Source organism: Callorhinus ursinus, unplaced genomic scaffold (assembly GCF_003265705.2).
Source record: "Callorhinus ursinus isolate GAN/ISIS: 27379988/994484 unplaced genomic scaffold, GSC_fseal_2.0 scaffold53, whole genome shotgun sequence".
NCBI classification, from domain to species: Eukaryota; Metazoa; Chordata; class Mammalia; order Carnivora; family Otariidae; genus Callorhinus; species Callorhinus ursinus.
The window spans coordinates 428788-442322 of record NW_027397115.1 but is presented as its reverse complement, the minus strand read 5'-3'; the positions used below and the strand labels follow the sequence as shown (position 1 = coordinate 442322).

The following is a 13535-nucleotide window of genomic DNA, read 5'->3' as shown; positions in this document are numbered from 1 at the left end:
TGCAGACTGCAGAGGCAGAGCCGATGGGGGGGGGGGGGGGGGAAGGGGCTGCTAACAGCAGCAGGCCCTCCAGTCACACTTGTTATATGTTTTAGGAATGATTTCTTAACCCCCCAAGAAGCTGATTGACCAGTTCTCCATGTGGAGAATGAAAGCAGATCAGTGTCACTGCAGGAATCCTGAGCACCTGCTGTGTGCCCCACACAGAGTAGATGGGGGGCGCGGGCCCTGCGCACTTAGAGCATTCTGCCCAGTGGGGATGGGGGCGACAGGCCAGGGAGCGTGTGCACAAGCCCGGGAGACATCACGGCTCTGGCAGGGCCGCAGAGGAGCTGAGCAGGTGCTGGGGAGGAGGTGTGAGGAGCTGGGTCTCACTTTGGGCTGGATGATCTGAGAAGTTTCAGGTGAGGAACACTGTTGAGCCCAGGTGTAACTGGCCCCTTGAGAAAATCAGGGAACAGCATCGTAGCAGAGGGAATGCAAAGGCACTGAGTTGGGGAAGGCACAGGGGGCCAGGGCACGGTGACCTCTGTGACCTCGGGAGCCCCTGATGTGCTCTGGTTCGTAGAATTGGAATGTGGAGCTGTGCATCTGCGGGACTCCACACCCCAGGCCCCCTCAGCACCGTGCTACAGGGGAGCGACCTGTAAGTTCATCAGGATGCTGGGGGTCCCTACAGGTGCACTGAAGTCTGCAGGTTAATACCTGTGGGAGCCCCACCTGGGGGGGGGCCCTTTATCAGGCATTTGGAAATCTGAGGAACAGGACTGCCTTTCGTTTATTTATACTAAACCATTCTTCCCCCCAAAGTGTGGGATGTTATTTATTTCAGTATATCGATCCCCGATTTCACAGGCATTGTTGGTTAGCATGAGGAAGTAAATCTAAAGGTGATTTAAAGAGACAAACAAAGCCAACAGTGGCTCAGGAAGGGTGAGCATGGGCTGCATGACGAGGATGACTCCCCGTCGCTGCGGTCTGGGAAGGGGGCCCCGAGCCGGCACCTGCTTGGGGGGGCAGTCCCCTGAGATGGGGACAGCAGACCCTCGCAGCTGCCTCTTTGGGTCATTGGGAGGCTCAGGAGTCAGGGCAGGTGCCGTCCTGTGTGTGAGCATCACCCCGGGCTGGCCGGACCATGGGGTCCCTCGGTTCTTCAGACCTCCACCCCGGTTCTGCTCACCCCCATCTGTTAGACCGGACGACGGCCTCTCTACATACACCTCCCCAAGTCAGGGTTCAGTTTCTCCGTTTCTTGCATGCTTCCGGCTCCTGGAAGTTGGACTAAGAAAGGACATTATGTTCCCTTTGCCTGAAAATGTCTTCTTCCTGATGTTTGGGTTTTCCCTGTTCATGCTCTGCTCTTGGTGTGAACACCTGCAGGGAAGCCAGCCCTGACATTCCAGCACAGCCGGTTTCCCAGACCCCCTCAGGTTCTGGGTCATTCCACTTGCCCATTTGTAGATGCCCATGATCAGAGGCCGTACCTTTCTTTCTCCCCCATGCTTGCTACAAGTAGGTGCTCAGTAAATGCTTTATTAGTTCTCATCATTAGAACAGCCCCGTTATCACTGCCTGCTCCCCCCCTAGAGGCCCCTAGAGCCCTGGAGGGAGAGGGGATGAGTTGGTTCTGCTCCCCAGGGACTCCCCAGCGCGTACCCAGCACTTGGCACATAGTAGGTGCTCAGTAAATATTTTTAAATACATAACTTCATTGCCATTACATGTTTGTAATGGGGTCCAAGGTATTGCATGGGGTGGTATTTGGAAACCGAGTTCTAGTATAGGCAAATCGTTTTCTGGACAGATAAAGAAAAGAAGCTGTCCAGCAGAGTGAGGCCCCTGCTTCGAGTCTGGGGCGAGCTGCCCAGCGGGAAGGCTGTTCTGAGGAGGATTTGAGGAGAACTGGAACCGTGGGGTCTGGGGTGGGGGAGGCTGGCCCCTCCCTCTCTGTTCGGTGACTTCTTTGAAAGCTTGAAGCTGGGGTTTTTATCGGAGGCACCTCTGGTGGGGCAGTGACACAGAGGACCATTCTGTGGACAGACCCCAAGAGCCATCAGGATGTAGTGAGCTAAAGAGAACAGGACCCGCAGAGAAGTGCCCCAGGGTGTTGGGGGCAGAGAGAAGATGCGGTCCTGGGTGGGGACATTAAGGAGCATTTGGCAAAGGGTAGGAATGGACAGGAAGTCAGCTTAGGGAAGGGAAGGTTATCCGAGGCGTCGCTTTTCAGATGAATCACAGAAATTATTGCCTTAAGTAGTCCGCCGAATGGGCTTCCTTCGGTGTGCGTCTGTGCAACGCTCGGCAGACCCCATGGTAGGAAAGCTTGGGATTCCTGGACAAGCCCCCGCCTCCCCACCATGGCCCCCAACCCCGCAGGCCCCTGTTGTAAGCAGGGCGTGCAGGCAGGCCGTGGTGCCCTTGACTCACCAGCATGTTTGTGTTGTGCAGCGCTGGAGAAGAAGATGGCCGGCAGGCAAGGTCGGGAGGAGCTCATCAAGAAGGGTCTGCTGGAGATGATGGAGCGGGGTAAGTGGGGCCCGGAGGCCCGTTGAGGGCGGAGCAGTGATCGGGGGCGCCCGATGTCCGGATCCAGGGGCTGGGCCCAAGGAGGCCTCGTCAGTGGCTGTTCCCCGTTGGCCCATCCTGAGGTTCCGGGCCACCTGTGCACAGGGCATGGAGCTGAGAGCAGTCACCTGTCAGGTGACGGGGCGGGCTGGCGCTCTGTCCTGCGTCCCCCGAGCTGGTGGAGTTGGCCTCCTTGTTGGCCATGACCCCCAATTCGGGCAGGTTATTTTGACTCACGCGGCCCAGTACCCTGTCACCCCTTGGGAAGTATGGACGGTATTCTGGGCGCTGACCCGCCTCACCCCTTCCCTGCACCCCCAGCCCCCCGGCCGTGCTGACCCCACTCTGCAGATGAGGAACGTGAGGGTCCAGGAGGGGCCACTCCAGGGTCATGCATCCCAGGGCCCAGCCGCCGTCCACACTCTGCTCTGGAGGTCTCACCACGGGGGTGTCTGCCCATGGCTGACACTGGCTGTTACCGCTCGCCGTTCATTCACAAAGTTCTGGAGCTCCCTCCCTGGTCTTGTGCTCTCGGTGACGATGAGGCACAGACTCGGGTCCTGATGCACACCTTCCGTGCTTCGTCCTTCCGGAGACTCCGGTGTCGGCGGACCTCGCCGCGGCCGGGAGCTCTCTCCACAGCCCAAGCACGCTCTTGCCTCCCGACTGGGGGGCCTGGCCTCGTGGCGTCAATTCCCCAAGGCTGTGTGAGCCTGTGGAACTCCTGTCTCCGTGTCCAGTGCTTGTGTGGTTTGGCCCAGGTCTCAGGACTAGGGAAGCCGGGGTACCCCGATGTGTAACAGGCTCTGCCTCTGGCCTCTCTCAAACCCGTGGTGGTCTCTGCTCTCCTTCCTTGTCTTCAGCTGCAGGGGGAAGGGCTTCGATGATGCCGTGTTCCTGGGAAACCAGGCACGAAAGTGCTTACTCTGGGTGATGGAACTTTGCGTGTGAATGGGGCACTTGGTCCCTGGTGCTGTGGCGCTCTGGTGTTGAAAGTCTGACCCTCAGGTTTGGGGGAATGTCATTGCTGATGGAAATTCGGACTGTTTTAGTCGGGATGGGAAAAAGCAGCTCCAAACTCTGCATTTTGAATATGTTGCCAACCAACCTTCCTTTGGACCTTGGGGACGGGAGGGGAAGATGAGAACAACATTAAAGGCCTGTTTATCATCCTTATGGACATTACCATCGCTGGAGAATGAAGAGGGAACAGAGGTGTGGATTTGATTCCTGTCAGAAGAATAAAGGGGTGGGTGCAGAATGGAAGGGGGGCTCTGCTTTTCCTCAACTCTGAGGCTTTGTTAAAGGCATTGTCTGATGGACTGACGGGCCACACGGAGCAGGCGGTGTCTGGCTTTGGCTCCCAGCGTGTCATTTGCCAACCCCCACGTTAGATCACACTCTGTCTTGCTGAGTGATTATGAGCCGGGAACCAGGTGGGTCCAACAAACAGCATCCTTCCCCAAGAGTTGGAAATGCGCTCACAGACTGATGCCATAGTAGATAATCCCACAGATCAACAGAAAGTCACAGCGGAGCTGAGCATCCGGACAACGAGACATGGGGTCCCGGCCTGGGCAGGGGTAGGGCGTGATGTCTCAGTGGGGCCCCAGGGCAAAGGAGAACAGGCCGGTTCTCAGAGCCTGCTGCACACTGGCATCACCTGGGGAGCGTGTCAATTAAACACTCTGGGGGCGGGACCCAGGCACCTGTGCTTTATAAACCTCCCCAGCTGCCTCCAGCTTCGGTGCCATCAAAGTTGAGAAGCAGAGAGTGCGGGGAGGTGGTGCGCATCTTCCAGCCGGGAGGAGCAGCGTAAGCAGAGCCCCACGGAGGAAGGGGAGAAGGTGGGAGAGGTGCAGGGTTACTGGAAAGGGGGAGGGGGCCCCGGGTCCGACAGAGCCTGGTATCTTCCCTGCACCCCCCAGAAGCTGCTGGGTGACAAGCCCAGGGCAGTGCAGGGGTGTGGGCTGAGTGGGTCTGCAGCGAGCCTGCCGGGGGAGTTGCTGAGGGTGACGTGTTAGCAGCAGGGTAGTAGGGTGCTTCTGGGAAGGGGTCTGGGGTCAGGGAGAGGAGGGGGACGTGCTCTTGTTCTGTGGAACTCTTTCCTGCCTGTGTGCCCTCCCCTGAGTGTGCAGGGACAACGGGATCTAAGGTGGTGTTTGGCAGCAGGCCCCTGGGGTAAAGACCGCCCCGCACTGGTGTTTTGCCATGCACTTGCTTAGAAAATGCCTTTTCCCGCTGGGGGTGAAGGCCAGCCCCAGCCAGGCCATGTTCGTCCCCTCGTTCATCCTGGTGTTGGGTTAACCAGCGTTCCTGCTCATTGCTAGGAATCCTTGGTGGGGGTGTGGAGCCCCCTCCTGGCTCTGGGTTGGGAGCTGAGCTGTGAGCCCCCTCCCCTCCCCTCCCCTCCCATGGCCTTTGTCTGGTGCAGGTGCAGGGGTGAGTCCCTCCTGGGTTTGAATGGACTCCTGGTCTGCCACCACCTGTTCTCAGCCAGGCACGTGTCTGCAGCCGGAGCACCTCCTGCGGCCGGCCGTGCTACCGAGCCTGTGCCCAGGGCTGTCCCCAGGACTTCAGGCCCAGTAGGCACCTGGCTGGGGGGTGTGGGTGACCGTGACCGAGGGGCCCAGAGAGGCCCCCACGGGCTCGGGCACAGACCCTGCAGAGCTGCCCCCGACCTCACACTTGAGCTTCCTTGGCCAGGACAAACCCACACGCATGCTTGCGGCCCCCCCCCCCCCATGTCTGTCACCTGGGAGTTTGCCCACAAAGCTGAGCAGCATGACGGTGCGAGCTGGCTCCTGGGCTTGGCCGGCAGGAGAGAGTCCCGGGGAGGGGGGCGGCAAGCCTATGTCCCTCTCTGGGGGTGTTGTTTTGTGATCCTATGAACCCAGGCATTTTATGAACTAGCCTGACCCACCCCTCTTCTTGTTCTGGGAAGTTTGGTCATCTGCCGGAACCTGGGAAGGACCTGTGGGTGCTATTAAGAGACATGGGACCTGGACCAGGTGTGGGGGGGGGGCGGGAGGAGGTGACCCCTCCCCCACTCTGTCTTCCCTGCTTTGGCCACACTCCTCTGATCCAGCAGGGACAGGTGGGGGCAAGGCAGTGCCCCACCGGCCCCTCCACTCCGTCCTCACCCAAAGGCAGCAAGTAAGGAGGCTGCGCGTTCCTCCATCTTCCCGAAGGTGTCTGCCTGGCATTCTCTTAACTGAAGGAATTTCGTCCTCTACCATGGGATACAAGAGATCGCTGTCCCCCTGGTGTTGTGTTTGCTGACCTGAGAGGCACGAGGTTTCCTTCCTGGAGGGGGTGGGGGGTGACAAATCAAGTGCGTGTGGCTTCTGTGTGGCAGGCATGCCGGGGGCAGTGTGTGCGTGTCTGCGGCACGTTCCCGGTCACCGTGGCTGCTCCGTGTAACCTAGGTGCTCCGCTGTGTGCTCCCCCCACAGCCCTCAGGGAGGATGGGCATCCGATGGAGGTCTGCCTGGAGGGAGGGCTGGCTGAACAGTGAGGCACAGGGGACAGCCACCCACAGCTCCCCCCGCCCCAGCCAGCGTTCCTTAGCAACCGCCCTGCCACCAGCGCTATTTTGGGAACTGTAACTTTTCATTGAACATGATTGTGAACGGGGGCTCTGAGCATGGTCCAGAAGAGTCCTACAGGTGCATTGAGCTGGGACGCGGGTGGAGGATGCTCCGACGGCCTGTCTGGTGGAGCCTCTGCCGAGCCGGTGGCAGGCTGCAGACCATTGGGCCCTCCAGGTTCAGTGTTCTGACCACTGTATTGTTGGTGATGATGATGGGGGGGGGTGTCCGTCACTGGCAGCAAATGGCCTCTCCTTTCTAAGATTCGGAGTCCGCCTCTGTAAACGGTGGGTTGCAGTCTCACCTGGTGAAGGTGTGCATTCATCTGACACGGTGCTTGCGGGGTACCTGTGCCGTGTCTCTGGTGGGGCTGGCTGTCCTCTGTCCTCTGTTGCCAAGGACCAAGTAAGCTGGTGGCAGAGCCCATCCCAGCCATACAGGGAGGACGTGTAAAGCAGTCCTGAGCAAAGGTGGGAGGAAGTACGGTTTTGAGCTTGAGCTTTGTGACCTTTCATTGTACCCACTGGGTGTGTTCTCCTGGCTGGCGTCTGGGTCTTTTCCTGGGTCGGGGTTGGTTGACGAACCATAATGCAAGTCTGCAGGTTGTTCCTGGCCCAGGACCAGTTTTTGGAAGGCCCTTGGGCTGAGTAATGGTTATTAAACTTTAAAGTGTTTTTTGTAAAAATAAAAAAAAACACAACTATGCAGTATGGGCCAGATGGCATGTGGCCCACAAAGTCTAAAATACTGGCCTTCTGTTTCTTTTTTGGGAAAGGTTGCTGAACCCTCATCAGGACCCTCTGGTCAGGGGACACGGCTGCAGAGATGAGCTCTTCCCAGCCCCAGATCTCCAGACTTCCAGCCTGGCTGACCTTTCTGCCCTTCCTGGGGAGAGGGCTGTGGCCCTGGGGGGCGTGCTGGGCCATGGTGACCACTTCCATCCCTGTGGGGTCACGCGCCGTGGGCTGGGCCCACGTCCTGGGTGCAGTGAGGGCTCCGCCGAGGAAGCCTGTGGCTTTCACCTGGGCACCTGCGCCCAGCCAAGGGGCCGGACCGTCTGTCCTGCTCGTCAGAGTTCATCAGTAGTAGTAAGGATGATTGCAAGCACATGGCCTCCTTTCTGCTTGGCGCGTTGTGTAGATAAACACATTTAATTCCCACATGGGTGCCATGAAGCAAGTAGTGATGCCATTCTCCCCATCTCCGAGGTGAGGAAGTGGACGCCAGAGAGGTCTGCCGTGGGATGGGGTCCATGGGGAGGTTGACCTTCTACTTCTCGTCCAACCAGTCCACTTCTGGGGTGAAAGGGATGTTGCTGGAGGACCGGAGGGCAGCAGGTGGGGCTTGAGACTGGCCTGGGTGAAGGGAACTCTGAGATCGACCCCCCATGCCCCACAGTGATGGGAGGCAGTGGTCCTGAGCCAGGCTGGTGACCCTACGATGCTGCTCTGTGCAGGGTGGCCTTGTGCACGGGTTGTGGCATCTGAGTGGGGCGTGGGGGTGTTCCACGTGCTGGTGTGTGCTCTGCATCTTGGAAGTGGTGATTGTTATCAGCTGTCTGTGTCTCCAAGCCCAGACCTGCCATCTGGTGGCCATGGGACGGGACCAGTTATGCCCCTGAGCACCAAGCCCCTCTTCGGTAAAATAGGACGCTGGAGATGATCAATCCATCATAGGCCAGACCCTCAAAGTTTCCAGCAACTGAGCCCCAAGCAAGGGGAGGCACTGAGTCCTCCTCTCAGCCCTGCTGGGAGCCTGGGGTCATTTCTTCGGAGAAGGCCACCTGTCTACACCCAGGGACTCCCTGCTCTGAGCCCCCTCAGTCCTTGGCTTGCAGTGCCTCAGAGCTTGAGCCAGCTGGGGGCAGGGATTGACTCTTCTTATTCCTCGCCTTCTCCCGGGGGTGGATGCAGGCCCAGGCACACCGTGGGCGGTGGAGAACGGTTTGCGTGCCAGGGGACCAATGGTGGAATGGTGGGCGCGGGAGTGGATTGGTTACCTGTAGCCACGAGAATGTTCCATAACACCTACAGCACCTCGGGGCAGACAGCCGTTGGCATGTGTGGGCCCATCTGGGGCTGGCCCCTGCTGGCCGGACGGGAGCAGCTCCATCCCCAGCCTGCTGGCCTGGCGCGTCCCGGCAGCGAGGACAGGCGGCGGCTCGATTGTGGGAGCGTGCGGGCACTTTTGAAGGCATTGCTGCTTCATGGCCCCATTGGCCAAAGTAAGCCAGAGGGCGGAGGCCAGCATGGGAACGGGGGTACCGATGTGGGTGGAGGCTTTGGCCAGTCTCCCACAGGCAGGCAGTGGACAGACCAGGGGACTGGGGGCGTGACAGTGCCTGGGCCTCCTTAGGAAGCCTGGATGTGGAGAGGGAGTCCCGGGAGGTGTGGGGAAGAGACATGGGGGTACCATGCCGGGGCCTGGGGTGGCTCGCTTCCCAGGAAGGCCCCTTACACGAGTGAAAGCATGTAGGAAGGGAGATGTGGGCTCGGCTGACGGCTGGCTTTCCTTGCAGATGCTGAAAGCAAAGCCTGCAGCCCTGATGGAGGGCCCCGGGCCGCACAGAGCGAGCCCTCCACCCCCAAGCAGGAGACGCTGACTTCACAAGAAGCCCTGCCCGGAAGCCCTCTGGCCACTGGGCCAGACCAGTCTTCCCTGGACGAGCCGGTGTCCTCGGACTCCCATTCTGAAGACGCAGGTACTGGCCATAGACCATGCAGGGCTGAGCTGCTGTCAGGACAGCCGTTGGCCTGGGTGGCCCCCTGGGTAGCATTCTGGGCTCCAGGCCCTGCCGTGCTCGGCCCTGTGGTTGGGTTTCAACATTTGCCAGAGCATTTTTCTCTACTGTTCTTCCCAAGCCTGGCACAGCCCAGAGGTGTCGGTGCTTGAAGACATTCACAGGTGGCCTCCCCATATACATTCTTCCTGGGATGCGGTTGCTTGCTGCTGGGAACCTCTGAGTGGGAAAATGCTCCCCAAGGGAGCCAGTGTCCAGTGGGAGCATCTTAGTTGAGCCCAAGACTGTGGGGCAGGACGAGGGAGAGGGGCCTTCCCAGTGGCCTAAATCCTCAGCAGAGGGCTGCCTCCTCCGTGGAGCCTGGCCTCCGTGCCTGCCACACGGCACCTGGAGCCTCGGGGTGCTGGCAGGGCTGCCGAATGCCTCGCTCCTTGCGTGCCGGGCTCTCCTCACCGCGTCTCCGTGGGGCGTGCTGGGTGTGCTGCTCAAAGCCTCATTTCCAGCCTCTGGGAAATGGGAACAGCGGTACTTCGTATTCAGGGCTGTTCGAAGGTAGGAGGAGCTGCACTGGGTCATCACTGGGGACGGTGGGGTTCGTGGTGGTGGTTTTAATTGACTAGACCAGGACAGGTGCTGGCTGAGGAAAAAGGTGGAGAGAGAAGGAAGACATGAACCCATCAAATGAGTCCCTGGGTGCTTTGAAATATCTACCCCCTCTTTTTCGGACCCATTAGCAGCGTTTTTATAGAAATATTCAGGGGGACCTCACCGTCAAGCTGGAAGCATTTTCCCTCGTAAAGTAGCCAGCCAAAAATATGTCAGGCACAGTGTGGGGACTGAAGCTGGGCCGTCCCCACACGTGTGGGAGGCTGGAAGTCCAGGCCTTGTGCACGGGCCCGCCGGGTTCTTTGGCTTCAGAGCCAGGTAGGCATCTGTTCTCTGCGGCCTCCTTCTGCCAACAAGGCTCATGGCTCCGTGTTTTACCAGCGGCCCTGGCCAGTGAAACCCCTCCAGGGTCGGCAGGCCCCTGCCGAGAGGTCTGCTTTGCCCATCCTGGGGGTGGCTGCGCTTCTCCGGTTTCACCCCAGCGTGGGGATGTGGTAGGAGTTTGGGGTCTGAAGGGTTGTGACCCTTGGGACAGTCCCGGTGTCCCCAGACACCAGACTCCGTCAGGGTGGTAGTTGGTGTGTTTCCACCTGGGGTCCTTGCAGGCGAGCCCTGCCCTTGGCCACGGAGCCTCCTGCTCTGCAGGGCTCGCCGCTGGTGCCGGGCACCTCTCCGTGGCTGGTTCCTTCTGCCTGCTCAGCTTGGAGGACTATACCTGTTGCCCTTGCCTCCCCCCTCCCCAACCTCAGGTGCTCTCTTTCTTTGCATGCTTGGTGGAGGGGTAGAGTTCCTGAGAGCAGAGTTGGTTTATGGAGACCACAGGTTTGTATTAAGGATTTTCTCCTGGGCAGGATGTACTATTGGTCGGGGGGTCATAATGGCAAACATGTCTGGGTCTCGTCCCCCAGAGTGATGGGAGGAGGTGAGCAAACCTGCCGACCCTCTTCAGCGAAGTCCATGATGGTGGGCATGCACATGGGGCTCCTCCCTGAGCCTGGGAGCTGGGGCAGCCCAGGGATGAATAGCATTGGCCAGGCAGAGAGGGAGGGAAAGAGCTTCCCCGATAGGGGAAGAACTTTTGCAAAGACTGAAATCAGGGTCCACAAGCTGCTTCTGCACAGGACCACTTAACTATGGTTGCCTTTCTGTCAGAAGGTTCCTGATGAAACCACGTCCCTCCTCCGTGTAGCCTGGGAGCAGCCACAGAAGATGTGCAAACAAAAGCATGTGGCTATGTGCCCGCAAACCATACTGGCAGAAGCAGCCCGCAGGCTGGGTTTCGGTGGGCTGTGGTTAGCCAGGGAGCAGGGCAGACCACAGGACTTCCATGGGATGAACGGTTTGTATGTGTGGCCAGAGCCAGGGTGAGATGGAGAAAGAGGAGCTGAAGGCCCCGCTAGAACCCCGGGGGGGGGGGCGGCCGTGGATGCGCCCTGTGCGAGGGGCAGCAGGCCTGGGGAGTGAGCCAGACCACCAGGCCTGGTCCGTGTGGGTCCGTGACAATGTCCTCCTCGAGCTGCACTCCCCATCCCTGCCCTCAGTGGGGTCCTGTGTCCCTAGGGTAGAAGAGTTCATGTAGGTGGCATGTGGCGACTCACTAGAAAACTTTTTAACGGTGGTGTTTGTTCTCATTAGCACAAGGGGAACGGGTTTCTCATGGAGGGTAGTGAAGGGCTGTTCTCCTAATAAACAAGTTTAAATGAAAAACTTGTTCACGTAGAAGAAAACACAGCAAACAAAGGCCAGGAACACGGAGAACAGTCTGAAATCTCTAAAGGAGACAGGTTGTGTGCAGGGTTCCATTCTAAGCACTACACATATGCTAGCTCATTTAACCCAAGGTATGGAGTTAGGGAATTCAGGCAGTGTGTTTGATATCAGGCCAACCCGGGTTTGAGACACGGCTGAATGCTCAACTAAGCTGTTTGACAGTGGTTAAGTCACTCAATCTCTCTGAGCTTGTGTTGTCAACTATAAATGAGGATAATGCCACCCCCACCTCTCAGAGTTGCTAAAATTATGGAATCCCCAGGAATCCCCTAACTCCGTCCTGACACACCCCAAGTACTCCGTCTTCGCAGTAAAAGCCTCTCTTGGGGACAAAGGCATGTAACACGCAGGATTCAGCTGCCTACAGATGCCCCAGACTCCTGCCTCTGTCAGCATGCATGTTTGGGGATGTGAGTCCACCTGCATTTTGCTACTGAGCGGGGGGGTGGGGGGGCGGGCAGGGGAAGGCCACCACCAGGGTCTTTGGCAGCCCTGTAGGCCTGGAGTTCTGCCCCAGGAACACTGGCCACCCCTGGGGCCCAGGTCTCTGTTGGAGAAGCCTGGGCTTGAGCAAAACCCCTTGGGGAGGGAGCACATTAAAATCTAACAGACTTTAAACTCCCTGCTTAAAAAAAATTGCAAGTCAACATTTAAAAATGAGGAGATTTCACCTAAATCTTCGTGTGCAGCCAGCTTCTTTCCAGCCATCAACGTGTCATCCCCCTTTCCCCCCAGAGCTGGTGTTCCCTCAGAGCCATGGCCACTGGCTGCCCCCCACACGGCCTCACCTGTCCGCCCTTGCCCGGCCCCTTCTGTGAAGGTCAGGAATCTGGTCTGTGGAGCCACCTCTGTGCTGCCACGGGGGTGACCTGCTTTGGGCTTCATCCTTATGTGGTGAATGCAGTGGCCCCCACCCCCATCCGTGGCCTCGCTTTCTGTGGTTTCAGTTCCCCCCCCCCCCCCGTCAGCCGCTGTGTGGAAGCAGATGCGTCTCCTCCTGATGTGCGGTCAGTAGGTCGACAGTAACCTAGTGGTCAGCCCCAGGCCTGTGCCCCTCCCCTCACTACATCTCACATAGGCTCGTATCCTCGCCCATTACAAGAAGGGTGAATACAGTCCAGTAAGATCTTTTGAGAGCGCGACCACATTCACAGAACCTTTATTACAGGACGTGGTTATCATTGTTCTGTTCTACAAGTTACTGTTAATCTCTTCCTGGGCCAAATCTATGAATCGCATGTGTCTTAGGCGGGCATCTAGAGGAGGAGACCCAAGACCTGTCAGGTTCAGTGTTCTCCATGGTTCCAGGCATCCATGGCGGTCTTGGAATGTATCCCCTAAAGATGAAGGGGGGCTGCTGTAGTTAAAGCACGATGGGGTCCCAGGTCTGCAGGGCCCGAGGCGGAGCTCGGGGTGACCAGCTGTGATCGAACACTGTTCTGCCATTCTTGCCCCCACACCCTGCACGTCAGCACCCGAGGGAGCCACCTGCTTGTGGGCCGGCCCGTCCCTCTGTGCTGTTAGTAATGCCTAACAGAGAAAGCTGGATTCTAGGCAGCTACTGTGCTGGGCTCTCTTCTTGGCCCCAGGAAATTCTTGGAAATGTCCGGGGGCCCAGAATGGGATGACCTTGTGTCCTCGGGCACACCCTGTGGACGTCTGCTGTGGTGTTCACTGTGTCCTGGAGGGTTAGCCGCTTTCTTTTAAATAGTGGACTTCTGCAGACTATGCTGGGGGAGAGGGAGGGACCATATGTGTGTCAAGCAGCTCCCAGCTTCAGAGAGACAGCTCCATGGCCAGGTGGGAACACTCAAATTGGGTCTGCGGCTTCCACGTGCCCACAACTGCTGTGTGCGTTTGGAGGGGAGCGGCGGGAGTTCTATCCAAACATCACAAATATCTTAGGAAGAAAATGCTGTCAAAGATTCTGACCATTGTTTTCTTTGACCCTCAGTTTGAGTTTGGTGGTTTGGGTTGACTTTGGACCCTTGTGTTTGGGGTGATTTTGTTTTTCTTGGTTTTATTGGGATGGTGCTACACCAGCAACACAGCATTCCCTGAGAAGCCTGGAAGGATCTGTTGTTTTGGGTTTGAACGGGACCAGTGGCTGTTCAGTGTTTGTTGCTGGGCAGGGGCTGGCTCTGGCGTTCATTCCCATGAGTGTGCTAATTAAAGGAAAGTGGCATTCAGAAAGCATGTACTATGTTCATTGTATTAACAGCCCAATTTTTTATTTTAAGCTGAGAAAGCAGAGGCCTAGAGAG

General features: G+C 58.0%; 1 protein-coding gene across 3 annotated transcripts in view; it reads left to right on the top strand.

Moving 5' to 3' along the window:
* PHACTR3 (phosphatase and actin regulator 3) overlaps window positions 1-13535 on the top strand; it is a 227879-nt gene that overhangs the window by 133652 nt on the left and 80692 nt on the right. For 2 of the 3 annotated variants that reach the window (XM_073883988.1, XM_073883989.1), the window contains exons 3-4: window positions 2449-2526; window positions 8674-8856. In XM_073883988.1, the coding sequence (XP_073740089.1) occupies window positions 2449-2526; window positions 8674-8856 (261 nt within the window). The remainder of the gene's footprint in view (window positions 1-2448; window positions 2527-8673; window positions 8857-13535) is intronic. The other variant, XM_073883990.1, reaches the window with a different exon arrangement.